The 26,673-nt window shown below is 36.3% G+C and overlaps 1 protein-coding gene across 1 annotated transcript in view; it reads left to right on the forward strand.

The window, feature by feature from the left end:
• HSD17B4 (hydroxysteroid (17-beta) dehydrogenase 4) overlaps positions 1–26,673 on the forward strand; it is a gene marked incomplete at its 3' end in the record, with an annotated part of 49,975 nt that overhangs the window by 182 nt on the left and 23,120 nt on the right. The window contains exons 2-15 of the mRNA XM_010185296.1: positions 2,669–2,722; positions 6,713–6,820; positions 7,349–7,408; positions 8,324–8,345; positions 8,462–8,508; positions 9,285–9,369; positions 11,012–11,199; positions 13,183–13,274; positions 13,887–13,911; positions 15,812–15,940; positions 22,975–23,081; positions 23,774–24,007; positions 24,437–24,488; positions 25,747–25,818. Coding sequence (XP_010183598.1) covers positions 2,669–2,722; positions 6,713–6,820; positions 7,349–7,408; positions 8,324–8,345; positions 8,462–8,508; positions 9,285–9,369; positions 11,012–11,199; positions 13,183–13,274; positions 13,887–13,911; positions 15,812–15,940; positions 22,975–23,081; positions 23,774–24,007; positions 24,437–24,488; positions 25,747–25,818 — 1,275 coding nt within the window. The remainder of the gene's footprint in view (positions 1–2,668; positions 2,723–6,712; positions 6,821–7,348; positions 7,409–8,323; positions 8,346–8,461; positions 8,509–9,284; positions 9,370–11,011; positions 11,200–13,182; positions 13,275–13,886; positions 13,912–15,811; positions 15,941–22,974; positions 23,082–23,773; positions 24,008–24,436; positions 24,489–25,746; positions 25,819–26,673) is intronic.

A 26,673-nucleotide genomic window follows, 5' to 3' on the forward strand; every position in this document is an offset into this window, starting at 1 on the left:
CCCCGTGCCCTCCGGTGGCAACCAGCGACGTCTGTGAGGGCTTCACTCGTTAGAAACAGTGTTTTTCTCGCAGAAGAGAGGGGTGTGGCGGCGGGCAGGAGGCAGGGCCGCCGCGGTAGCGCCAAGGCCGCACAGGGGTCACCGCTGTCTTCCTGGCCGTGCTTTGGGGCCACTTTAGTTTGATGAGCCCCAGCGCCGCGAAAGTTAGAATGCAAGTACTGCCCCCAAACGCCTGCTTTCTGCCCTTTAAGTACGGGCGAGGAGTTAACGCTGCTTCACGCTAGTCAGTCATGGATGTCATTGCTCCCTGTACTGTTTGGGTATCATAATTCCTTCCAGTTTTGCCTTGGACCTAAATGATTGATGGTTATGACCTGTGTGGTCCGGCTCATGGTAGTTCCAGCCCGGTTTGGCGTTTTGCAGAAAGCAGCCCCAGTCTCCTGCTGCATTCCCTGACCTCCTGGGGGGCAGAGGGGAGAGGGCAGCTGAGAGGTGGGTAGTACCGTGGGAATGCTTCTTTCTGCAGCAGGACTGGCCTGTGCTGTTGGTGGGTGGGCGATGGGCCTGGCCTGTCCTGGGGAGGTGGTTTTGCAGTGGAATGCTTGGGTTTGCCAGGAACTGTTTTTCTATTTGTTGCTGTGGTTGGTGGTTGGTTGGGTTTTTTTCTTTTCTTTCTTTTTTTTTTTCCTTCTGAATACATGCCTTGACCTTTGCCTACTCTGGTACTTCCAGTGAAGTCATTTTGGGGGCTTTGATTATGTGGTGTCTTGCAGACACGGACTAAGAATATGAGATTTTGTGGAAAGCACTATACAGTAAACTCACATAACCTGAAGGTGACAAACCTGAGAACAATTCAGGACAGATCTTTGTATGGTGCTTTTCAGCTTTTACCAAACTTATATTTGTGTGCTTCTCTCTATATAACAAGTCTCACTGAAGGACAGGTTAAGACGTTGCCTAACAGCAAAATAAAGACACCTTGGCAATAACAGAGCTTCTAAAAAGCACTGCATGGAGCAAACATTGCCTGTTGTAAGTGTGGGTACAGTGACCCCTGTACTTCTACTATTAGACTGCTTGAAAAATGTTAATAGAGGAAATTGTCCTTGCATGTTATTTCACAATAATTGTTTGATAAGTAGTTGCTAAAATTTCAACCAAGATAAAGGAAAGACCTGTTAACTTCAGATTAGTTCTTGTTTTGCTTTCATTTAGAGTATTGTAATTAGACTATACTGCTAATAGGATTGTTTGTCAACATTGATTTTTGAATTGGATGCCAGTAAACAGATCAGAGCTGGGAATTTATCTAAAACATCTGGATAACTAATTTGTTTTAAAGTGAGTCCTGTTCTCACACACACGAGCATCTAAAAATTCAGTAATTTCTTTTCACTTTGGGCAAATACCTTGTGATATATTGTTCCTGCCTATGATCCTGTACTGTTGTTGCTTATGCAATTCAAGCGGTTTTTTGGTTTTTTTTTATTTTTAAACATTAGTTTTGTTTCTTAAGCATTCAGTCCATGCTTGCCAATTGAGAATACTGGCACATAAAACATGGTCTGGGGTTTGTACACTTCTCATTTATGTGACTTTTCAAAACAAAGAAAAAACCCATCTTGAACTCAGGTTACATCAGGCAGTGGAGGTATAAGCAGCTCACATGTGGTATTCTCCATTGCAGAGCCTCACAGGAGTCTTAAGGAAAATTCCCATTTGTTGGTGTGAGATTATTCTGTTTCAAAACAATGTAAACAGCTCTGAATTTTTTTCTTTTTTTTTTCTTTTGAGAGCTAGCTTTGAATGTTTTGGTGAGGAGCAAAGAGGTACTGTTTCACTTCGAGAAACTTTTTTATGACTTTCATGTCTTGATGATTCAAATCTCAGTTTATTTTGGAATAAAAAAAAGAGTCATAGTTTGATTTCAGTAACTTTGGACTGGTACAGTCGATAATATAAATGCAAATAATTTGTCATAACAAATAACAAATGTATAACACATCTGGAATCTAAGCTAGAGTAAAAGTACAAGAATCTAGCTTTTTTCTCTTTTTTTGCATTTAGTAAAAATGGCAGTCTTCTGTTATGACAAGTGGACTACAGGTGCATCTGGTAAACAGGATATTAAGTGATTCCTTTGTAGCCAAATAAGTGGAGGGGTTTTGTCAGTAAATCTTTAGTAACAGTTAAATTTTGTTGTTTCTTCTTCACATCTTAAAGACACTCTTTAACCAGGGAAATATCTTATTTACTTAGAATTTGATTAATTAACTTGAAACATTCCCTTCTTCTTCAGTGTTACTTCAAGACATTAAACTTCTTGCCTTACAAGTGTTTTTTTCTATCATGAGCACAAGATCAGCAGCAGCCAGCTTTCTTTCCCTGATGGTTCTGTTGAGTAAAATAACAAAGAGTAAGCATGGGGATTTTTTTTTTCCCCTCTTGACTTAATCTACAGTTTATCTGTTAGTTTACTTTTACGTTTTGAATTTATGTGAAACTTTTAACTCCTGAGGGAAATAGTGTTTAACTTTGAACTTTCAAGGTGTTTGTGTTGATTTGGTGCATTCTTCATGCAGTTCATTTTTGTGTAGCTTTTTGTTTGAGTGGTGATCCAGGACAGAAATTGACTTTTTTTTTTCCTTCTGTTTTTTTAAACTAGGTTTGGGCAGAGCATATGCTCTGGCTTTTGCTGAAAGAGGAGCTTCAGTGGTTGGTAAGTTTTACGTTAACTAACTTGCTCTAGACTATAACCTTTACCTTTTCACATTGCTCACTTTCAACAGTCCATGCCCTTTTTGACAGTAACCTTTGTTATTGAATGGTTTTCTGTCTTATCTTTTGCTATTTAAATTTTGCCTCTAAGGTTTATTTTCTTATGGAACAAGTTGCTTAAGTCTGTCCAAGGGCTTATCTTTGCTGGAAAGTCAATTTAAATCAGATAATTTCCTGGACTTGACTTTCATCCATGCATACTAATCTTTACCATGAACTGTGGCTGGAGGGGATGTTGTCTTAGGTGAATACTGCTCAAAAACTTTTAATATGACCATTTGAAAATGTGAATATATATCTTCTAGTACCTTCTTCCATAAAAGCAGTGATTGGAATGTAACATGGTATCGATAGCTCGCTGAAAGTGCACTGGATTGTTTGTTTCAGCAGCACATTGCCCAGAAAAGCCATCTGGTCTCAATGACACTGCCAAATAGCTCTCCGTAAAGGATTTCTGATAGTTTCATAGTCACTTGGCTGAATATTGTTCAGGGGATATTTAGGTGTGCAAAATGCTTTATCACAAGCTAATCCTGAAGGTTAAGTTATATTTGTGGGCACTTTCGTGGAGTTGACATCACCATTTGACTGCCTATGAATGAATTTGTACAGGTATTGTTGAGCAGTTCAAAGTTAAAGGTTTAAACAAATTATGGAAAAGAACTTACTTGATTTTAGTAGCTTTCTAATAAAAAAATCCCAGTCTCAGCTTACAAAATTTCATTAAAATTGTTTGGTTTTACTTTATTGATGAACTTATTATCTTAAAAAAAATTAGTTTTTTTTCTGGTAATTGCCACCTTTGATACTTATCTTATTTACTAGGAACATGAATACTTCATCTCAAGTTCTGATTTAACAAAAATTAGGTCACTGAAGCAGCCCAAATGTTTAATTGTGTTGATTCTATAACTGTAGCTAGTGGTGGTCTGACTTTCCAGAACGATCTGATAGAAAATGTATTACATTGCCTGATGATAACTAATACTCCTTTAACTTTTGGCCTCATTGTGGCATAGCTAAGCCAGTAAGTTGACAATTGCAGTTTGGAAATTGCACCTCACTTCATCTCTTAGAGTAAGTGCTTTGCAGTTACCTCTACATGCTTGTATTTATTTTTCTTACCCATGTTCTCTTATGATTCTGACTTGAAAAAGTTGAGAAGTTACTTGTGTAAAGATTTTAATTTTATTAGCTAACGTAGATATGAGACTCGTCTTTTTAAAGGAAGTTCCTTTTTTAAGTTACGGAAATCAAGGTAGTTTGTAAGAACAGTGATCAAATTTTCTAGTTGGAAGAATACCAGTGGGTCCCAAAGGAGCTTCTTCGTCCAGTCCCTCATCTCTCTGTGTACAACATTCTGTTGAGTGAGTTGCTGTCAGCATGGTTAGACTGACCAGTGCCACTGAAGTGGAAATACTCCTTTCCTTATCAAACTCAGGCTGTCTGCTACCACCGTTTTTTGTCATGTTTTGTCCCTTTCATGCTTCTCATCACGAAAAGTAAAAAACAGGAGGAAGGGAATGCTTTGTTTTTGTCTTGCAACCTGTATCTTGTCCAGACCCTACTGTTTTTTTTTCCTTTTCAGTCTACCCAAGGGCTTTGCTGTGTTGCTGTTTCAGGTTAGAGTCTTGCTTTTGAAGCATCTCTCCTGATTTGTATTGATTTGTAACTTTGTTTGCAGTGTAGAATGGTATTGAAGTGCATGAGTGGAGTTCCTTTGGAAGACAAACTGTAAGATGCAATTTAGCAATGCACCTAAGTTGTTCCAAATGTATGTTTGGTTTGTGGCACCAGAATACAGCAAGAAATGAGTTGGTTTATTTTTCCAAGCAACAAGTACTATAGATGTCTCAGCACCAACTGTTTACAGATTTGCTTCTGCTGCTCTGCACTACTTGCTAATAACACACTCAAAGCCTTAGAGGAATTATTCTTTACAGTTCAGACTATACCATGCTCTGTCACAACTGCTGCAGTTCCTGGCTCTTTTCTGGATGTTTTCAACTGGAAATTATATAATGTAAAGCTGGAGCTTAAAGTAATGTTATTTATCTGTTGTTTTGTTCTGGAGTTTTATGTATTCATTTAGTTAGTTAGTTTTAAATTACTCTGTCACATTTGTGAAGTTAATTTATAATTTTAAAAGCCTAGGATAGCTCTGTTCTTTCTTGTGTATTCATTTTTGCTTCAACTCTGTTAGTGCCTACACTCAGCCTGAGGTGCTTTTTCGCCTCTGGAAATTTCCCCAAATCTTTAATTAAGCTTTTTTCAGCAAATTACTATTGAGGTGAAGGGTAAACATATATAAGCAAGTCTTTGGTAAAGAGTTGTAATGTTTTAACAAGACTAACAATGTTTTTGTATAAATGTCTAACACAAAATTGTCCACCCTTCTTTCCCAGGACAGATTAGAAATCCTAGTGCTGTTCCTGACTCGCTTTTCTTTAATGTCTTGTTAAAGACCTTTGATGTTGCAGACTGAGCAGTCTACCTGTGTTGCCTATTCTAATGCTTCACTACACTTAGAAATTTTCCCTAGTGCCACTCCTGAGTTTTGCTAGCTGATTGTTTGAACTATTAGATATTGATCTATTTAGCTTGGAGATTTTGTTCCCTTTTTTTTTTTTTCATCAGTCTGTTAATGTACCTGAGCATATTGTTATCACTTCAGGCTAGATGGTTCTTGGTTTTGGTTTGGTTTGTTACTAGGGGTTTTTTGCCTGTTCTTTGCATGGCTCATTTCCTCTGGGCCTTGGCATTTTCATTTACTTATCTGGATTTTCTGAAGTGTTCCCTCATTTATCTTGAAGTGCTGCACACAAAGTTGAATAGAGACTTTTTTGGCCTGTATAACAGGGAACAATTTTGTCATGTGTTCTGCAAGCTATGTTCCTCTTTACATGGAGAGATTAAAGAAAAAAAAAGAGGGGGGCACAATGTGTTTTTCTTTTCTTTTGTTATCATACCACAGGCTTATAGTTGCTCTTTATCATCAAGACAGCAAGAATATCTTGCATATTCTCTGAATTTCACTATGGCTGGATCTTGAGGACTGCAAACATTAGAAGGCACAAAGCTGGAGTTTACCACAGGAAAGACTGTTTAGCAAAATACCGATGTTGCATGTAAATCTACAGTCAGTTCTGGTTTACAATTTAATATTGCACCCATTTAAACATACATCTCAGCAGTTAAAATTCTTAGTCCAAATGTAATGTATGCGTGGATTTTTTTGGACCTGTTTTTGTTCCCCTGATGGATTGTGTGAAGTTGTGGGACACGCAAATACAGCAATGCAGCAAACTGTGGTGTTGCTCTGGTGCAGCTACCATTAATGACGCATGCCCCAGCTCAGAGAGCAGCCTGAAAACAAAGCAGCTCCCTGTGTCAGGTGCCCTCTTACCCCACAGGAGCAGGATCTGAAGATCCAGAGCGGGCTTTTCGCCGTTTGTTCAGACTGCTTGATCTGTTCTTTAGTGAAGTTTGCTAGTAACATTTTAACAACTCTTACTAAACAGGAACAAAGTCTTCTCAGTCTTGTTTATGGTTCATGCAGTAGCTATAGCAGTTTGACTAGGATTAATCAGCAGTGATTGTTATGTAATCTGATCTTGATATTAATCTCTGAACTGCAATAACAAGATTAGAGAGGAAGCCTAGGCAGGGCAAGCAAGTGGTGGAGAGAATAAAGAAATAGTTCTGTTTCTCATGTTACTAAAAAAAAAAAAGATACCACTTGTTATACTACTTTAAAAAAAATGCAGTAATGGGCCCTATTGTTCTAATGTAATCATCTGAAATTGTCAGTAGGAGTCAAATGCGGCAGGTTTTGTTAATATTCCTTTTAAGTTCCAACATAGTAATGAGATAAGGAGAGAGCATGAAGTCTGAGTGTTAACTGAAATTTTCATTTCTTTGTGATGCACAGTGAATGATCTTGGAGGTGATTTCAAGGGATATGGCAAGAGCTCCTCAGCTGCTGACAAAGTTGTCAACGAAATCAGAGCAAAAGGAGGGAAAGCAGTACCCAGTTATGGTATGTTATTTTTCCAGACTAGTTTAACGTTTTATCTATAGGAATAGTGGACCTGTTGAATGAAAAATTGACTCTGCTTAATAAAGGCCAGCTTGCCAATACCATATAAATTAACTGAATAGAATGTAATGTGGAGTAGAAAGATGAAGACGCTAAAAGCAAGTGCATAAAGTGTTCTTTTTACTTAGTACTACTTGTTTAGTAATGCCTTTTCTTTCTTACGCTTTCTTAACATTGAAATATTAGGAAACTGTCCATCTGCAGTTGTGAGAGGCAAAATGGGAATGGATGAATTGTTCTTGTTTTGCTTCTTGTTTTTTCTTGCAATGACAAACATTGTGCCATTTATACTTACTGTGTGGGATTTGCTTTAGGCCATGTGCAAATAGTGGCTGAATTTGAATTTATTTTATATTGGGTTTGCACACAATTTATTTTTCTTAGCTTCATAGATTTATCTGTCAATATCATGGAAGTGCAGTGTACCCAGTTCATTTTAGTTCAAAGTTTATATTTTTTTCCTTATAGATTCAGTAGAAGACGGTGAAAAGCTTGTGAAGACAGCACTGGAGGCTTTTGGGAGGATAGGTACAATTGCATAATTCTTCTTGTAACTTGTTTGCAAGAGCAGAGCCATTATAAGCAGTGCAATTGACAAGTATATGAAGTACAGTGTGACAAGAGTAGACACCAACCCTTGATGCCCTTAGTCAGTGAAACCTAAAGCAGGGGCTTTCCACTTCATGTCTGAATGCACGACTTTTCTGGGTTTTTTGGTACTTTTTAGCAGGTTTAAAGCTCCAAATGTGGTTCTTGTCTTCCTCCCCTTCAGAATTTTAGTACTTAAGCAATGGTTAAGCTTTTTTGCCTATATGAAGATCAAAATGCTTTAACACAAATTAAAAATAAAGATTGACATATTCTATCTAACAAGTAGTGTTCCTCTTTACCATCTGATTGCCACTGTTTAATTGTGAAGTTTATGTGATTTTAGCTCAGGGTTAAATGTCTAAAATTACACATCATCAAAGCCAACAGGTATCAAATTAAATATTGTCAAAAATTGTTATGATCCAGGTTGCTTTAGTGGTTCTGCGACTCTGTGGTTCTTTCAGTTTTAATTTGGACTTACTGCAAAAAAGGTGGTGGCACAAATTGCATAATTGGGAGCACAGTGGAATTCAAAGCAAGCTGCAAAACTCTGCAGGATAGCTGCATCCTGCAGATATTGTGTTCACAGGTTGCCAGCTGCACCTCTCTGTCAGGCTTTGTTCTGGTGGCAGGCTGAGACTTGCCTGTACTAAAGTATTTTTTCTTGCGTTATTTATTATTCAATGGTAGAGTTTCAGTATTCAGGACAAGGAGCTATAGAATAATAGTATGATGGATGTATGCGGTATTCTGGTTGTCTATTAGAAGTGGGAGAAAAATAGAAACAAGCTTTTACTTTATCAGTACATTCACTTAGTTTATTTTCTGGGTTTGTTTTTTTTTTTTTTGCAGATATTGTCATAAACAATGCTGGGTGAGTAAACCTGAAAGTTGTTTTCCTGTTTGATTGCAAGATGTCACTTTGTATGAACTTTTGTTAATCTTTTTGTTTGTTTGTTTTATTTTTGTTTTCCTAATGTTGAACTGTAGGATCCTAAGAGATCGTTCTTTTGTTCGGATAAGTGATGAAGATTGGGGTGAGTTGATAAACTTTAAAATATGCTTTTGGTGTGATAGATGAAAGGTACATCCCTCCGATTGGTACAGGGAAGAAGAGAAGGCAAGGATGGCTGTCTATGACAGACCAGAGAATCTTCTTTTGCCCTGAAAGCTTAGTGATAAACTGCTAGTGTTCAGCTGCCTTATGTTCAGCTTGTAAACTAGATTTTTGCTGCAATGCAAGGTAGGTGTATGTAGTTCCAAAGGGGAAGAAAGGCTCTAGCTGCCACTCCTAGTTGCAGAGTGGAATACAAAAAAAGAGCCGTGTGAAACACACAGAATAGTTTTTGTGAGCAGAACACATTCCAAGTGCCAGCACTGCCTGGCTGAATGCTCAACAGGCTTAAAAGACCCTGAAAACAATAGAGAAAGCAAAGCTGATATGTCAAGGGACAGAAGAACAGGGGAAACCTTCAGTGATGTGGTAGGTGGTGATGAGTCAGTTGAGCAGGCTTTTACAAAGATGATCTAGCTTCTGTAGTCCTTGTTTGACTGTACTTAAGTGCAGGCATGTTGAATGCTTGTGAATTCTATGCATGAGACCCTCATCCAAGAGGCAGAAGGAATGATCAGTTTATGTTCAGGCAAGCACTTCAAAATAGTCTAGGAAAAAAAAAAAAGAAAAAAAGAGCCTATCGCTTTCTTAGTTACAGTTTGAAAGTGTGAAGACAGTGCAGTTTTTGTCATGAAGAAAAAAAAGATGTATTTCAAGTTGGGAGATGAAATCATTAAACTGCCTTTAATTTGTTCCTAGATATAATTCATAAAATTCATTTGAAGGGATCATTCCTGGTCACTCGAGCAGCATGGAATCATATGAAAAATCAGAAATTTGGCAGGTAAAGGTTTGTTTTCTTTTTTTTGTGTTTCTTTTTAAAAATCTTTTTCAGTAGGGTGCAGCAGACTGATGCAGACTGTTATCAGTCCAAATGTGTAAGCCTATATCCTTTCAGTTCTGTCCCTCTGTCTGCCTCTCCAGCCAAATATTTAAAGATTTTTTTCCATGTAGATGCAAATAAGCTACACAGGAGCTGTAGGCTTACAGAAATACCATTTATTTTAATGAAGACAGTTTAGAAATGTTTGTTACTGCAAGTCTGAAAGCTTCTTCTCCTGCTTCTTCTTATTTGAATAACTGATACATGAGGTTCTGCTTGTGGGTCTTGGTTTTTTTTGGGGGGTTATTTGGGGTTTTTTTTTTCCCTTTGGACAAATTTACTTGTCTTAGAAGTTGTGGGAGTGCTCTTAGTCTATTTTGGTATGTGTCACTGTTAACTGAAAGAGTTCAATGAATTCAAACTTCTAAGTTTTTTCACTTTTGTTGCTTTTTTCCTTATCAAAACATTGACATTATTATATTAATCTTAACAAGCATACCCACATGTTGAACGCTGCATGAGCGTCTTTGTCATTCTGTAAGCAAACTGACATTCCTTCTCATCCAAGGAACTGAACTGTAAGGATAAAGGAAGAGATCAGCAGGCAAAATACACAGCTGAAGTCTAGGAGTTGCATCCGTTTAGGAAACTGCTTACCTTGGCTCCTTTTCTGTATTTGGTGAGATAACAGTGGTAGTGAGTGCTTATGCAGTTTCTGTATAGCTTTATGCCATCTGCAAAATGCCTGCATTGGATAGATTTTTTAGCTATTTTCATCTTGATCATATTGAGCCAATACTAGTAACACATCTCTTTATTTTGATTAAAAGCTAGTGAGCAAATAATAATAAAAATTAAATAGATTTTGATCTCAGATATGCAGTAGGTTGGAATGGATTCTAATATGGTTAGAAAGCGGAGGTGTAGACTCTTTTCTTTTGAATTCCAGTTTAAGAGAAGACATGCAGCACAATGTTTTCTTGCCTCAAACTAGCAATGGACTGCAGTGGTTTTACAGCTTTCTTGTGAGCAGTTCAGTAATCTCCACAGGAGTAATGTTAGGGAACAGCAAAGGACAAGACTTTGCTATCTTTTTCCTTCATGCATTTAATGTGTTTTAGGATTCTTCGAACATGAATTCGGTGAGAATGTGTCTTCACATATTACCAGGTAGAAGGCGAAGTCATTTTCTATAAAATGTAATTTTCTTCTGACCTGTTTATTAGTTGTAAGAATAATGCCACTTGAAGTTCAGTTAGAACATGGAAAGAAAATACTTTTCTCTGTAGTGTATACTGTTCTCACAGAATGCCTGTTCTAGTGTTGCAGTATTACTCAAAAAGGCTCATTACTTTGTTATTTTCTGCTACTGTGACAACGCTTAAGGATGTCAGTTGTTTGCTATTAATCAAACTTGAAAAAGGCATCTGTTTGTTAGCAAAACCAACACAATGTTTTCTTATCTGCACACTTTTTTATTTGTGGAACATGGAGAGGATAATGCCAAAGCTGGAAAATGTTGTCGTGTAAAATTAAACAACTTGAATAAATCAAACTTTTCATTTTTTTTTTTTTTTTTTTTTCTTCCCCCATCTTCCCTAAGAATAATTATGACTTCCTCCGCTGCTGGAATATATGGAAACTTTGGTCAGGCAAACTACAGTGCTGCAAAACTTGGCCTTTTGGGTCTTTCAAACACAATTGCAATTGAAGGCCGGAAGTATAACATCCACTGTAACACAATTGCTCCTACTGCTGGATCCAGACTGACCCAGACTGTCATGCCACAAGGTGAATTATTTAAGGTCTATGTGTATTGATATTTTTCAGTGAATTGAAGCACAGCTAGCTTTCTCTCAAAAATGGAAATCCTTTACACTTCAAACACTGCTTATTCATTATTCCTACTGTCTTTTTGTCTCTGAACTGTCAACTTTGTCTGTTTTAAGGAATTCTTATTTTCTGCCATAAGATAAGCAATTTTTATAATTCACTAAAGCAATTTCTTTTGGCAAGGCTCTTTATAGACTCCTCCAAGATCCTCTTATGGTAGTGGAAAGGCTTGTTTGTTTCATCAGATGTGGAATCAAGTATGTGCATAAGATGTATGCATTTAATACTAATTGCAAAATACCATTTTTTGCACAACATGTCATGTGTATACTTCATTCCATGATCAGTAGGAGATTATAATGAACTGAGTTGCCTAATATATTATGTTTTTCTTGATTGCACAGTTATTAATCTTTGAATGCTTGAACAGGTTTTAACAGAGCACTGCATTGTGAAGCCAGTAGAAAGAACATTGTAGGGGACAGCTGTGTGTAAAGTGTATATTTACGATAAACATAGTAACTTATTACTTTGGCAAATGACCAGAAGAAACAAAAATAATTTGGAAAAAGAAGCCTATAAAAGGAGATTGTTCTCAGAAAGTGTTCTAGAATCAACCTGTTTAATTTCACTCCCACCCTTCTCTTCCTGAGTGATAGGCTTTTTAAAGCCAGGGATATCCTTACATTTGGACTGCTGTACAAGATACTGAAAAGTTATATATTTTATACAATTGTGCATGGATTGAATGCATAATTTTTTTTTTGTCTAAGTTCTGTGTAAAATATCCTGGTTTATATCTAAGTAATCCAAGTGATAAGGAAATCTAGCACCTCTGTAGTTTGTAGGTTCCAGGGATTTATCACACTTAGAGAAGAGTCAGTTACATTAAACTTCCAGCTATGAGGTCCTGAATCATAAAGTGGAGTTCAGTAGCTGGAATTTCCTGAAGATTCTTACATAGAGTGATAAAACCACCTCCTAATTTTCTTTCTTAGTAATTTTAAGAGTGAAATCCTTTGGTGTCCCTATAAGATAGTTACAGCTCTGATCATTTATTCCTTGCCTCTCTTTGTCCCTCCCTGTCCATTTTTTCAAATACTCTTAAATGGTTTGGGCGCCAGAGCTTTAAGTGTTTTCATATCACAAATTGTCTGTGTTATTTCAGCTAGTACTTACTTTCCTGTTCATCTTTGTGCAAGTTGGCCTGCTTAGTTTTGTTCTTGCTAGGACTATAAGTGTAGTTTTCACCTGTTTTTGTGGGGCTTTTTAGACTTCTACCATGTATTTCTTAGTTCATTTAATAGTGGATTAGTAGTATTAGTGACAACAGTCTAGTGCTAATTTTTGAGACTAAATGATGTGTGTCATAAAGACTTCTGTTATGCACTTAAAACAGGCCATATTAAGTGGTGTTCAGTTTCCTTTTACCTTTGTGGAACTTGTAACAATTAGCTTCTGTTACTTCAGCTTGGACAGTAAAGAAGTAATAACTGTAATGCTAAAGTTTCCTAGCTCCTCATCTGTCAGAGTATTTGAAAAAGCTTCCTGACCTTTAGCTGAAGAACAGCTATGTGTCTGTGGTTGAAATAATAGTATTCTATAAGCTAAAAAAGAAAACTACACGAAATTAATTTTTCATTTCAGAAAGTGAAAATAAAATGTGTAAGAGCTGCCTGGACAACCACGCTCTGCTCCATGACAATATCTCCATTTTCAGATAGTTTTCTTTTGTGCCAGATGATAATGAAAATCCAAAACTACAATCGATATATAAATTTAGCATGGCTGATAATTCCAAATACCTCATTTGGAAATTTTGGCATTTCCAAATGCGGTGTTTGTTGTTCTGCTGTTCATCAGAAGGTGTTAGAGTAAGAATTATTTGGTGTAATAATACAGTATTTCTGTTTTATTATTCTCTCCTCTAATTTTCTCTAGATCTGGTCGATGCTTTCAAACCAGAGTATGTTGCTCCCTTAGTTGTTTGGCTTTGCCATGAGAGCTGTGCGGAGAATGGCAGTCTGTTTGAGGTAATCTTTTTATTTTCCCTCTCTTCCCCCTCTTTCACTTTCTTTGCCCCTTCCCCCAAAGTCACTCATTTGCTTTAGCCTGTCCAGTCTTAAACTTTTTTGCTAAAACTGAATTATCATGGGACACTGTGTATTCAGCACAGACAAAATGTTGACCTGTTGTGCTGTATATGACAAATACATTAGGCAGTAACAACCTTGTGAAATTCCGTTGTTTTCAAAATACTACTGATTTGATTGTTATAATTCTTATGGTACCTTTGCGAGTTTGAAAAGGTACCAAAACAACTACTTCAAAAGAAGTTTGTGTTTTCTAAATCATTCCAACACAGAAAGCAACTTGCAGGAAGGATGAATTACTTAGTTATGGAATACATTATGGTATTGTCATCAAACTGTTATCTCACAAATTTGATGGAAGCTGTTGTCTTGTTCCTGGAGGTCTCTGGTGCTCGCATTCCAGTGCTTAACTAAACTGTTAAATACAACCAGTAGTAGTTCAGAAACTTTCATTATGCTGAGTTTGTTCTGAAGTGTAGTTTTGTTTCACTGCATTACCAAAACTTTGCTTTGTAATATGTGGTAAGCTGATGATTTATTTTTTCTTGGCAGGTGGGAGCTGGATGGATTGGAAAATGTAAGTACTTTGTGTTATGGGATTGATTTTGTTTTTTGAATTGACAACAAAAGTGTGCAAATCATCTCTGTGGTTAACCTCCATTTATGACCCTTTTGTTTACGGAGAGAAGATTAGCAAAAGCCTAGGATTCTGAGGAGACTGTTTATTTTAAGCAGAAGTCACAAATTTCACTACACATGAGGGAAACTCGTAACTTAAGTATGTGCTTTGTTATGCTTTTGGGCTGAATAATAGTAATTATAAATCTGCCTAAGTAACCTTAACTCTTGGATCCCAAGAGTATAATTGAAATCAAGAATAATCTTTTTTGGTGCTAAGTATATGTTTCTGCCTTTTCTTGATAACTTCCATTTTTCATTATATAGAAGTAGCACATGCTGGTAGATATACTGTTTCTTGGTGGCTTTACACCTTTATTTATACTTAACATGTTGAGACAAATAGCCTTCTTAATGGCCAGTAGCTATGCTAGCTAAGCATTTTCTTGGAGTGACTCCAGTAACTAGCTTAAATATGAATGTAAGGAAAATTCAGATAATACTGACAGCTTATGAGATGGAAAACTTAATTCAGTGTGTGAAATGTCTTAACTTTTTTCCTAAATATAGAATCATGGAATCATAGTATATACTGAGTTGGAAGGGACCTTCAAAGATCATCCAGTCCAATCCCTCTGCAGTAAGCAGGGACAACGTTACCAGATCAGGTTGCTCAGAGCCCCATCAAGCCTGACCTTGAATATCTCTAGGGATGTGTTCTCCACCACCTCTCTGGGCAACCTGTTCCAGTGATCTATCACCCTCATGTGGAAAATCTTTTTCCTAATATCCAACCTAAATCTACCCTTTTCTAGTTTAAAACCATTACCACTCGTCCTATCGCTACATGCCCTAGTGAACAGCTCTTCCCCAGATTTCTTATAGGCACCTTTCAGGTACTGAAAGGTTGCTATAAGGTCCCACTGGATCCTTCTCTTAAGGCTGAACAGCTCCAGCTCTCTCAGCCATTGATTCCATTTGCCATGGAAGGAGGACCATTAATTCAAAAAGTGGTTCCCCGTTCTTCCAAAGCATTTTTTTCCCACTTGATAAAGATTTTCTACATTTCTAAAGAACTATAAATTTTCTGGTGGCACTGGAATAGCTTTTCCCAAGAAGTGTGTTAAACAGATTAAACGAATTACTGCAGCAGCCTAAAACCTTTTGTAGCCCTCCAGAAGGAGCTGAGTTTTAATACAGCTGAAAATCTGTGGCTTCTCTTCTCTGGTCAAAAGAAAATAGCATTTTCTACCATTATAATGGCTACTGTTGAAGTCTTTAAAATGAAACCATGTTGTTAATGAGGTACTGGTATGATCTTACTCATTTTCTGTTGCTAATTAATCTTCCATGCTGGTTTTGCTCTTAAGGATTAGTTGCATTCCAGGAAGAATCCTGGAATTCAGGAAGAATCTGGAAGGAAGTATCCTTCCAGAACTGGCTTCACATTAACCTTACTAGTTTTTACTCAAGTTACAGTGTTGAAATACAACTTCAGGGACTTTAGAGATGCTGGCTACTGGTATTAGCACTCTTTCATAGACAAAAAATGACTTTCACATTTTAGGTGCATACTAGATACAACTTTTCACTAGATAGAATTATAAAACTGATGTGGTATTTTCAGAGAGCAGTCAGTCTGTTGTGGCTCTAATGAGATTTCAAATCAGTGCTTTGCCTTTTCTAAATGTTAGTTAAAGGCAGTGAGCCCTTTTAGTCCAGCTTGAAGTTACACTGGTGAGTTAAATTGGAGTACTTATAACCTTTCCTTTCTTGCACCATCATGAAAGTAGTGCCCTACTAAACTAAACTAAAAGTTTCTTTGTTGCTTGAACTCTCTGATTCACGTTTCCCATTAGTGCGCTGGGAGCGATCCTTGGGTGCTATTGTCAGAGGAAAGAATCAGCCAATGACACCTGAAGTAGTGAGAGATAATTGGGAGAAGGTCTGTGACTTTGATAACGCCAGTAAACCCAGAAGTATCCAAGGTAAGGGAAACTTTGACGGTGTGTATAGTTTGGGTACGCAAAACTTAGAAGAGAATGCTTTCTTGTCAGACATCTGCTGAAAACTCTAGGGAACCAGTGAATTATTTTGTAAACATGTAACGTTAATCATTTACTGTTTCAGTATGGTCAGATCTTTTTAAGGAAACTTTTCTGTTCTTACTTGCAAAATTAAAATCTATTCTCTTTCTTAAGCATTTTTAGGGAAGTGACATCACTGTAATTTTATGTATTGCAGCCAGAATAATGGTAGTGTTTTATTTGATTGCACTTACATACTGGTAGTAGCAGTGTAATAAAGAGATGGTATTTTCTTTTCAGTTATGGAATCTTGTTTTCTGGTAGATTTTTCTGTATTAAAAAGCTCTCTGGTGAAGTCATTTTGTATAACACAGGAAATAAGTTCTTCCTTACTACCTTGTGTTCCTGGGTAACATCACCCCCTTGGCTGGTCACCAAGATGACTGTCTGTTCCAGTGCTTCATTTACTTTCTTTGTTACTTCCCATTATCTGTTGGTTGTTTTGGTTTGGCTTGGGTTTTCTAGCCAAAATAACTCTGATATTTTCTTGCTTCTCTTCCATCTTCCAAGCTTTCTTTTTGTTGTCTTATGTTTGTCTTTATTTAGATCCATAGATGTCATAGCTCATAAATTAACCATACAGACTAATTTTCCCAACTGCTTATCAAGATTCCTCAAGATATCTTTAGTTTGTTAGTGTGAGTTACGTGTGCTTAGTGTCACTGATGGTTGTTTTGTTATTACGAATGTCGTTATTTAGGTCAAAGATTGAGTATTTGCCAAATTAGGAAATGCTAGCTTTCAAGTGTTCGAAAAAAAAGACATCCTTGTGTCCAATGCCAGTTGAATTTTAAAGATGCTTGGATACTCAGTAGACGTTTAGGCTGTCTGTCCTGACATTTTGTTAAAACCTTAGGGATATGTTTTTAGATGCTAAAACCAGAATAGGAGACACTTTGTCCTTTCACTCAGGTCTTAGTAGAGGAATGAAACCAGCCATACAGCAGGTCTCAATCACCTTACTGACAGTTTTCACTGATCCTTGGCTTACAGGTGTCCTATTTCCAAATGTATGTCAGTTTACAGATGTTCACTGTCTTGCTATGGAATTCTATTTATAACAACATAATTCCAGTTTTATCGCTTCTGATCTGTTCTCAGACCTGTCGCTTGTACTATGTTAGTTTTTATGGGTTGCAAGCAGAAAAATGTTGTGTTGAAAACGTTGTAGGTGGGAATTTGTTTTGGAAGGTGCTTCAGCATTACATGTGAAATTCTACATCTGCCTCTTGATGCTATCAGGAGAAAAATTGGGCAAGATTTTGGACTTCTGAATATTATTCTTACAATAAAACATAGCAGGTTTCTACAGTCAGGAAATTGTAAATATTAGACTAGGATGAGTCTCCCATGCAGTGTTCATACCTTAGCTTCTGTTTTGTTATGAACTTTGCCAAAAATACAGCATTGTCCTTTCAGTGACATCAAGCAATAGGTACTGCCAGGCTGAATGAAGACTGTTGCATTAATTTGGTGCATGTGAGAATCCGCAGAAGGGTTGGGGAAAATTCTGAAGAATTTTTAGCTGAATAGAACTTTCAGTTCCATATTAAGATTTTTTTTCTACTGACAAAGTCTCCACTTTCTTGCTTGAAGGTATTCAACTGTTAAATAAGGGAAAATAATTAAAGTACTTGCATTAAAAATGCATAGCTACAATAACTAGTATCTGCAAGTTAAAACTCTCCCAGAAGATTTCATTAATTTAAGTAATTTGATAATGCAAAGAGCAATCATGTAGTAACCATTATGTGTAAGTATAAAAAAATACCAATTACATAAAGTATTTGCTTGTAATATAGTAGAAAATGCCATCGTCAGAGATGTTAATCTTGTTTCAGAATTTGAGTGTACTGATAAGGACAGTTTGACTTTATTCCTTCTAGATTACAAAGAAATAAGAGTATCATCTGTTGGTTGGTTAGGGCTTTTTTAAAGGTAATTTTCCGTACAGGTCTAACAGTCAAGTATATGTGAATACTTGGATTCATGTTGTACTTTTTTTTTTTCTTAGAATTCTCTTTTTTGCAAACATATGAGGAAGCCATTCTTTTAAATTAAATGCTCTGTAACTAATATCTGAATGATCATGCATTTAGAACCCTGCCTAGCAAAGCACTCATTTGATATTTACTAGAGCCTATTCACCGTTGTGTGTTTTAGCCAAGGACATTCTGCTGCAGATGCTGAAATATTGAACACTAAATGGAAGTACTGCTTCAGCTTTATGTTTTAGTGATGGTGTTTTAAGCAATTAAAATATTGAATTCTTTTTCTTAAAACTAGTTTAAGTAAAAAAGATACTAATTTTTCTTTAGACCTTTTTTAAGCCCTTCTTCAGTTTGTAGGCTTAACTTATTCTCTTGGCACATAAACTGAATCAAGCTAAAAACTTCTTGCTTGTGTAGAAGAATATGACTTTGTAGAGTCTGTGCAATTTTAATTAATAGTTAATAGCTAATTGTCACTTGATTTGGCTGTTAATGTTAATTCAGTAACTCATTGAAGCTTCTCAGTTATCATGATAGTGTGCTCAGTAAAGCAGTCTTTCTTGGTAGTTACCCTGCATCTTTCTGGATGTGCAGCTGGTGATTGTGCAGTACAGTCTTTTGCCCAAACTCCTCCTCTTACCCCAAAAGCTATCAGAGACGGTTGATGTAACTGACTGTGCTTGGCTTTTCACTTTCCTTTTAATGCTATATCTTTGAATGTTCTCTGTAGTTATTCCCTAAGCTTTACAGGCTTATTCCTTAATGTGCTTGTAGAAGTTCTGGCAGTTCCTCTGTGTTCCCACAGAGTTCCAGACACAGTCCTGTTAGCAAGCAAAATAGACAGTTACTTTTGCATTCACTACATGATGCCTTTTTAACAACAGAAAAATCTGAGAACAGACTCTTTTTTTTTTTTTTTTTTTTTTTTTTTTAGTAAGCTGTGTGAGAATTTAGGACTTAGGAAGTTGAAGAAGTGTAAGATGTAGTTTTGCTGGCATGTGTTCTCTTACATTCCCTTTACCGGGCTGAAAGTTAAGCATCTACTTAACACAACATGAAAATATCACTGCCTCTGAGGCAGCAGTGAATCTGCAGTCACTTAAGTGTTAGATCTTTTTCCTAATTTGCAGGATGATGTTATTTTCCTAGTAATGATTAAACTCAAATAATAGTTTTAGCTTGCTTTATACCACTTTAGAACGAGTGAGAAATCTTTCAAAATAAGCAAGGCATAATCAAAGCCTTAAGGTTAGGACACCAGAATCAACTTACAGTGTACATCAGTAAGTCACTATAAATGGCTCCCTGAATGCCCTTAGGTGGTAGCATTTGCAGAATAATGTGGCTTAGCTTAACTAGTACTGGAAGAGAATTGCTCAGGCTCTCATTTGCAGCTGGGTCTAATGAGATTACATATTTGTCATGGAAACATGGCTCCATGTTTTGAGATACTGAGAGGTCCTGGGCTCCTGTGCATAAGCAGAAAAACGAAATTAAATGTGATAAAGCAGCTTCTGAATATGTGGTGCATGTGTAGTAGGTCACAGTTGCAAGTTGCACTGCACGTTGATATGTTACCTCCTTATATTCCCTCTTAGGCAATGCTAGATCCAGTAGCCCTTGCCTGCACAGTATGCTACTTGCTCTTATGTCATAGTCTTGACTCTTCCTGTTATGCAGAGGCAGAAATCAAATTGTGTTGTGAGATAGGTGGAAGACAACCATCCCTGTCTTGCAGATTGTATACTGTATACAGCGTTCTGTACACAAGTTAGTATGCTTTGTTGTTTTGTTATCTAGGAAAACAGAATTAATTGTCTGTTATGCATATAAGGCAATCTCTGTCTTGATTTCCTCTGCAGCTGTGAAGATATGAGCCAGTTTTCACTAATCTAGTATCTTAAAGGTCTGTGATCTGCCTTTACGTTTACATTAATTTTTAATTCTCTTAAAAGCTGCCTAGGTACAAAAAATACTTTAGTATTGTCACTGGCTGACTTCTGGCACATTTCAAAAGCTTATCTCTGGTATAGGACAAACTGGTATAAACCGTATGTGTGTGAAGATGTGTGTGTATGTATGTATATATACTTTGTGTTTTTATAAAGAAAAATTTTGTGTAAGAAGAAAACTGTTCTGTCTTCAATTTTATCTTTGTAGGTGTTTTAAAAGGGCTTAAACACAGGTGCTGTTTCCCCCATAGTTAAGGGGCATGGTTCACATGCAATGTTCCCTAATTGGAAAGTGAGAGGAATACTTTCAGAAAGAGTTATGCCTTGCCAAGACTATTTTCAGCCTTTGCTCTTCAGGTTAATGTTTTCATGCTCTCTGCTAATAATTTGCCCGTTAATAGCAGGCCATCCCAGGATACTGGACATTTAAGGTTTTAGAGTCCACTGACAGTAAAACAACTTAAAAAATACCTCAGAACCAATATTAAAAGTAATTATATTAATGAAAAGGTTTCCTACTGGGTTTGTTTCTGCTGAAATTATACCCTTTGAGCTACTTCTTGAATCTTAGAAGAACTTTAATTAGGTTGTAGAGCCATGTATTTAAGAGTAAAAATTGTCATAGTTAAGTCTACTGCTGAAACGTTAATTTCAAACATCCTTGTGTATGACTGAAAATTCATGTACCACTCTGTGCTTCCCTCCCCATCTCTTTTACTTTCAATACTCGGCATGAATGCAAAACAAAGACTATTGAAATCACCCTTATCGATGTCCAGACCTCACTTACCAGTTCTTTCTTTGAAGGTGTAACCCTACTTCATGTGAAGGATTCATATCTGGTCAAATGCTAAATCTCATTTTCTACTAGTTTAGTTTCTTATGCCAGGCAGCAGAAAAGGAGTGAAGACTGAAATAAATTAATATGTTAAAATGTTTCAGTTGCCTGAAGAATTCTATAATGTAGTAATTCACAGGGAAAATAAAATAAATTAACATTCTATTTCCTTTTCTTTATTAAAAAAATAAAGAAAAAAAAAGGTTTACTATCGATATTCGGTGATATTCTAATAGCTTGCTTGAACTTTTCAGGGAACACAAAGGGATGGCATCTTAAAAGTAACTTTAATATTAAGGTATGAAAACTTCTCAATAAATTGGGGCTTAGAACCATAGATGAATCTTATGCAGTTGATGTGTGTCATAGATATAAAGAAATAAACACAGAAGTCATTGAAATAACATTCTGTCCTTAAAAGACAGCTTTTTCTGCATACATATGCTTTGGAAAAAAAGCAATGAAAGTGTTACTAAATTATTCTGGTATGAACCGGCTCAAGTGCTGTTGTTGATGAGAAATACAAAATTAGGCCAAAGTTTAAAAAAAAAAAAAAAAAAGAAACCAATTTTGGTGAGGCCTTTGACATTAAGAGTGAAGAACAACACGTCTTCATAGTTTTCAGACAGACACTCTGCAGCTCACCAATTTGAGAGTCCAGTCATATCATATAATCTGGAAGAGAGACTCCTTGAAAAGTAGATTGTGGCATTCTGCACCATTATTACAATTATTATTACATTAAAAATATTACATTATTAAAATACTTGTTGGTAATATTCTTTTGAGATTCCACCATTAAGAATAATAATTATGTTCCTGCATGGAAGTGGGTTGTGGACATGAAAACTTGAGGAAACATTCAGGTTTACTTGGAGGTCAAAGCTGTGTTTTCCTTTGAAGGTTTTAAAGCAACGTGAAAGCCTTTCTTTGGTTCAAGCAAGAGAGGTAGAAAGTCTGTTGCTTCTCCCAGCAGCTCAGTATTGCTTTTCCTTCATACATTTCAGAAATCAAAAAAGGAACAAAAGGGATTACATTTTAAAGGGTTCTTATAAGTTAAGAATCTGTTGTTCTGCACATTTTCACATTCTGTAAATGTCATAACCTCATGTCATGTTATTACAGCGCATATACCCAAAGGTAAAACTTGGCTTTAGCAGAAGGGTGACAACGCATGTTTGTTCCATAGATGTTCCTTTTTCTTCTTGAAATTTAGGCCACAAATAAAACCTTATGATGAGTCTAGCTGCAAGACTTGGAAGCTAGAAATAGTTTAGGAAATCAAGATTCTGCAAGAGGGTATGCAGCTAACTTGCAGGATGTGTAGGTGAGTGCTGTGCAGTAGAGCAACACGGTATTAGACTGAGCGACAGTGCAGGTCAGTATGGGTATAGAGATCTTGAAGTGGAGGTGAGTGGCTCCAAGGTAGAGGTAGTTAAATAATGATTTTGCACTCCTCTGATTTAAACACTTTTTTATTTTCTGTGCATGAGTCTCACCACTTTTTGTTTATTTTTTTTTTTAACCACAAAAATGTTTCATATTCATTTTAGCCGTGTTGAACTTCAAGGAAAAAGCTGTTCTTGATGGCCTGCCTTTACCATAGCTGAGTTCTGTATCTCAGCCGTGCATCATCTTCTTTGTAACCTTGTCATTGTTCAAGGCTCAGATTTATTTATTTATTTGTTTATGAATTTATGGCTTGAGAAAGAGCTGTTACTTGTATTGCAAATAATTTTTAAGATAAGAAAAGCAGTACTAATTTGCAGATGTTTACTTTTGAGACAGTTGGAACACAATGCTCATTATCTTCTCCTTAACTCTGTGGTTCAGGGAATAAAACAAAGTATTTACTGTCGTATTGCTCTCGAATGGTGGTGTATAGCACCAGTTGTGTTTCAGGCACTTGCATTAGATAGGTGTCATGGTTGACTGCTGAGTGCAGAACTGTTGGAGCTGGTGTAGAGATCAACTGTAAAATGCAGCACTGTGCTCAATTTGCACATGTATATTTATTGTGTTTAAAAATGGATTAAGTACCACCACATTGTATCTCATTTGTTATCATTTGTTGTCATATTTGTTGTGTGTCTAACTGAAGTGTCTTATCTATGGTTATTTCTAAGTGATTTTTTTTTCTTTTCCTTTCTCTAGAATCCATAAGTGTATTGAGTGATGCACTAAGTCAGATAGAGTCTCAGAGGAATGTTTCTATGAATTCAACAAGCTCTGGATCAGTGATCTCTTCATCTGTTGACATGGTAAGTACCTCCGTCTACCAGAAGCACTCAAATTTAGCTGAAAACTGTGAGCAGAGAGACTTGTGTTGCTGATCAGCTTCTACTGTCTCTTGCTGTCTGCAAAAAGAAAGATAGGTTTTAAACTGTGGAGTGAGGAAGCAGAATAAGAAACATCTCTAGAGTCCAGTCTTTATTTTTCTTATTGATGATGGGAAAACTTAAGGCTAAATAGACTGAAAAATACAGAATGCAAGTGGTTGTTAAGCTCTGTAAGCATCATTAGTCACGATATTGTTCAGAAAAAGGACAGGGGATGGGTGTTGTTGGGCAGTATGGTTTTGCTTTGCTCTGGCTCCTTCTCTAGAGAGAGATAATTTTTCCTTGTTTCAGTCTTATTACAGTTAATTATTTCATTTGTGGTTTGCTTTAGGAAAGATCTTAGGCATTACTAGGAGTGGAGCTGTATGAAGTTGCACTATTTATTCTCAAAGTAAATTGCTTGCTGCAAGATATAATGCATTACCTTAGGGTTGCTTGTACTTCAACAAGTACATTAATGTTTTGTGGTATATCTATCAGTCATACTTTATGTTCATGTGTGACTATAAACAAAATGCTCAGACATGATTTTTGTTTGATTGAATTACAGAAAGAATGCAAGGGCAATACTAACGATTATGAAGTTTTATTTTATACTTACTTCTAATTTCCAGGCAAGCATTGTTGGCCAGGAATTGGCTACCAACGTGTATAAATATACTCACTTAGAGCCTATTCTGTATGCCCTTGGTGTGGGAATGTCAACTAAGGATCCAGATCACCTAAAATTTCTCTTTGAAGGAAATGAAGAGTTCTGTTGTTTACCTAGCTTTGGAGTAATTCCTGCTCAGAGTTCGATGTTTGATGGTGTTCCTTCTCTTCCAGGACTAAATGTCAATCTTGCAAAGGTATGGAAGAGTTAAGTATCAATTTTGTTTGTGCTTTATCTAATTATAAGGTGACTTATTAATATATTTGTAAAATTAATAAGCTTCCTTTATTGTAGGAAAGGAAAATTCAGTATTTTGTATTCTTACATCCTAAGAAATTATTCATTTACTTCACTTCTATAGCCTATGTCTTCCTAAGATGATACTAATGATAATTTTTTTGTTAATTTTTAATTTGTGTTCACTATGCTTTTATTAAACCACAAAAGTTTAAAAAAATTGTTGAGAAAATTTTGTTTTGGGGATGAAATTTGTAAAAGAAAACAAAAACTTGCATTTTTTTTTTGTTTTGAACATTTTATAAAATAACTGTATATCTCCTTGCAATTGTGATGGGGAAAGCAGTATAATATGATTGCTGTTAAAGTGCTGCCTTTCTTTATATAGATGCTGCATGGTGAGCAATATCTGGAGCTGTATAAACCATTACCAACCTCAGGTCAGTCCTTTTATATTGCTGGTTGGCTTTTCACTATGGTAACAGATCCTGTAGCCATATTATAATTAGAAATAAGGAAGCTCTGTTTCTGGATTTTTTGCATATTCTTTTTACAAGGGGCAGAGAAGAGAGGCAACATGTTGCATAATTGAAGATATTTTGAAACTCTGTGTTCCTGGGATCAGGTCTTGCTTTTCTGTAGTATACTTAGTAAACATATGCCTAATCTTTGATATAATAAGCAAATACAATACACATTGGTGTATTGCTCATATAAGCTGATGCTAACTAGCAGAAGTTTTAATTCTTTCTGTAAGGTTGTATCATAGGACTTTTGGGATGTTTACCTAAAAATTTGTCAACATTGGTTGCATCTGTGTGTTAAAAGGAAGATAAGAGTTAAATTATATATGTAAAGGAAGAATGGACATCTCAATGCAGAGCCTAAAAAGCAATTACTTTTCATCCTGTCAAAATTATTAAGATAGTAGCAAGCTCTTTTCACAGATAGCTGTGTTTTTCCTGATTACAACACTTGAGAGGTGCTTATTAGACTCATTCAGGATATGCATGAATGTATCTTGGTTTCTTCATCAGTAATTTTTTAAAATGAACTTTTCCAGAGTGCAGAAGGTAAAAAAAAAAGTCTTGTAAGCCACAGATAAATGGCATAATTTCTTGCTGAAACAAAAGGTCATGTGTGAAAGTTTTATTAACTTCAAAGAACTAGTAACTAGTCCCAGGACTTTTAGTTTTCCATTCCATAGGTTGATTATGTAAACATATATGGTTACATATTTCTCTAGAGCAATAACCCTTCTAGAAACAAACTTCATAAATCCACGAGCCCAGGCCATGAGCTGAGCTTTTCTTCTGTAGAACTGTAGTTGTCTCAGCCCTCATGAAATCTGTGAGCAATCCTTAAATAGTTGGAGCTGTCTATGGAGTTAGTGATGTGTTTGGATCTGAAATGCAATTTGTGTTTAGCTCTTAATATATAAAAAATAGCAAGAATCTATTTAAAAAACCTCCAGAACTTAAGAAAAAATAAGAACTCCTCAAATCTGCATACCAAGATTTGCAAAGGTTCCCCAGCAGTTTTAGTATAATCATGATGACTGTGATTACTATGACTATTACTGTGGTTATTATTGCAATTATTGTGCTTCTTTTAAGTAGGAAAGTGTAAAGTGTGGTCTATGTACTTTATTCCTGAAGCAAAACCTTACTACTTGTGTTTGTTTTTCTTTTCTTACAGGTGAATTAACTTCCGTTTCAACCATTGCTGATATTCTCGACAAAGGATCAGGAGCAGTCTTGCTTATAGATGGTAAGAAAGTTTTTGATTTTTGGAGAGGTTGCGGTAAAATTTGACAGGCTCAGTTTTTAACTAGCTGTATCTAGAACTGTCAGCCTTTCTGCACTAAAGACTGGTAGCTTATTAAGTCCCAATGATAGCTGAGAAAATATCCAGTTAGCAATAGCTGTGTAAATGTATAATGGAATTGTTCTCCAGCAGTTAACTTACTGAAATAGGAACTCTCTCTTTGGAAAAAGATTTCAGAGAATGTTTGGGTTTTTTTTATGTAGGCAGAACAGTGCACTATGCGAGTGGAGCAAAGCTCTTTAATAATAATTCTTAGCCCTATCTGAAGGAAGCCATTTTAGATTCTGCCACGCTTCAGAAAGGGTGTGTACATGCACATGTGTGCATGTTTTGTGGGATGGTTTTGCAAAGGTTAGTCATGTGTATGTTGTGTAGACTCACCTATAAGGCAGCCATCTTTAAGAGCATGTCCTGCATTCTTTTTTTATGTCTACTTTATTCTTTTCTAAACAAAACAAAACAGAACTCTGTTTCCTTCCTCTTGTATCCAAGTAAAAGCATCAGAATGTCTCCAAAAGTTGATAAGTTGTCATTTTCAGAATTTTGGTATCTTTAGGTGTAGTTATACCAAGGTCTTGTGGGAAACTAGACTGCAAGAGTAAGTTAATAGGCAGTGAGTGTCTAAGCACTCTTGAGCTTTTATTTCCTAAGTGTACAGATAAAATTATTAGAGTCTCTACTGCCCCTTTGCTTCTCCTGGCTTTATTTTGCTTCCGTACTTGGGCTAACATTAAGCCTGTCTGCTTATGCAACATGCAAAAGCCCTTTTTATGAGCAGAGTCATAGTGGTGGTTTTAT

This window comes from Mesitornis unicolor, unplaced genomic scaffold (genome assembly GCF_000695765.1).
Source record: "Mesitornis unicolor isolate BGI_N332 unplaced genomic scaffold, ASM69576v1 scaffold40225, whole genome shotgun sequence".
Classification (NCBI taxonomy): Eukaryota; Metazoa; Chordata; class Aves; order Mesitornithiformes; family Mesitornithidae; genus Mesitornis; species Mesitornis unicolor.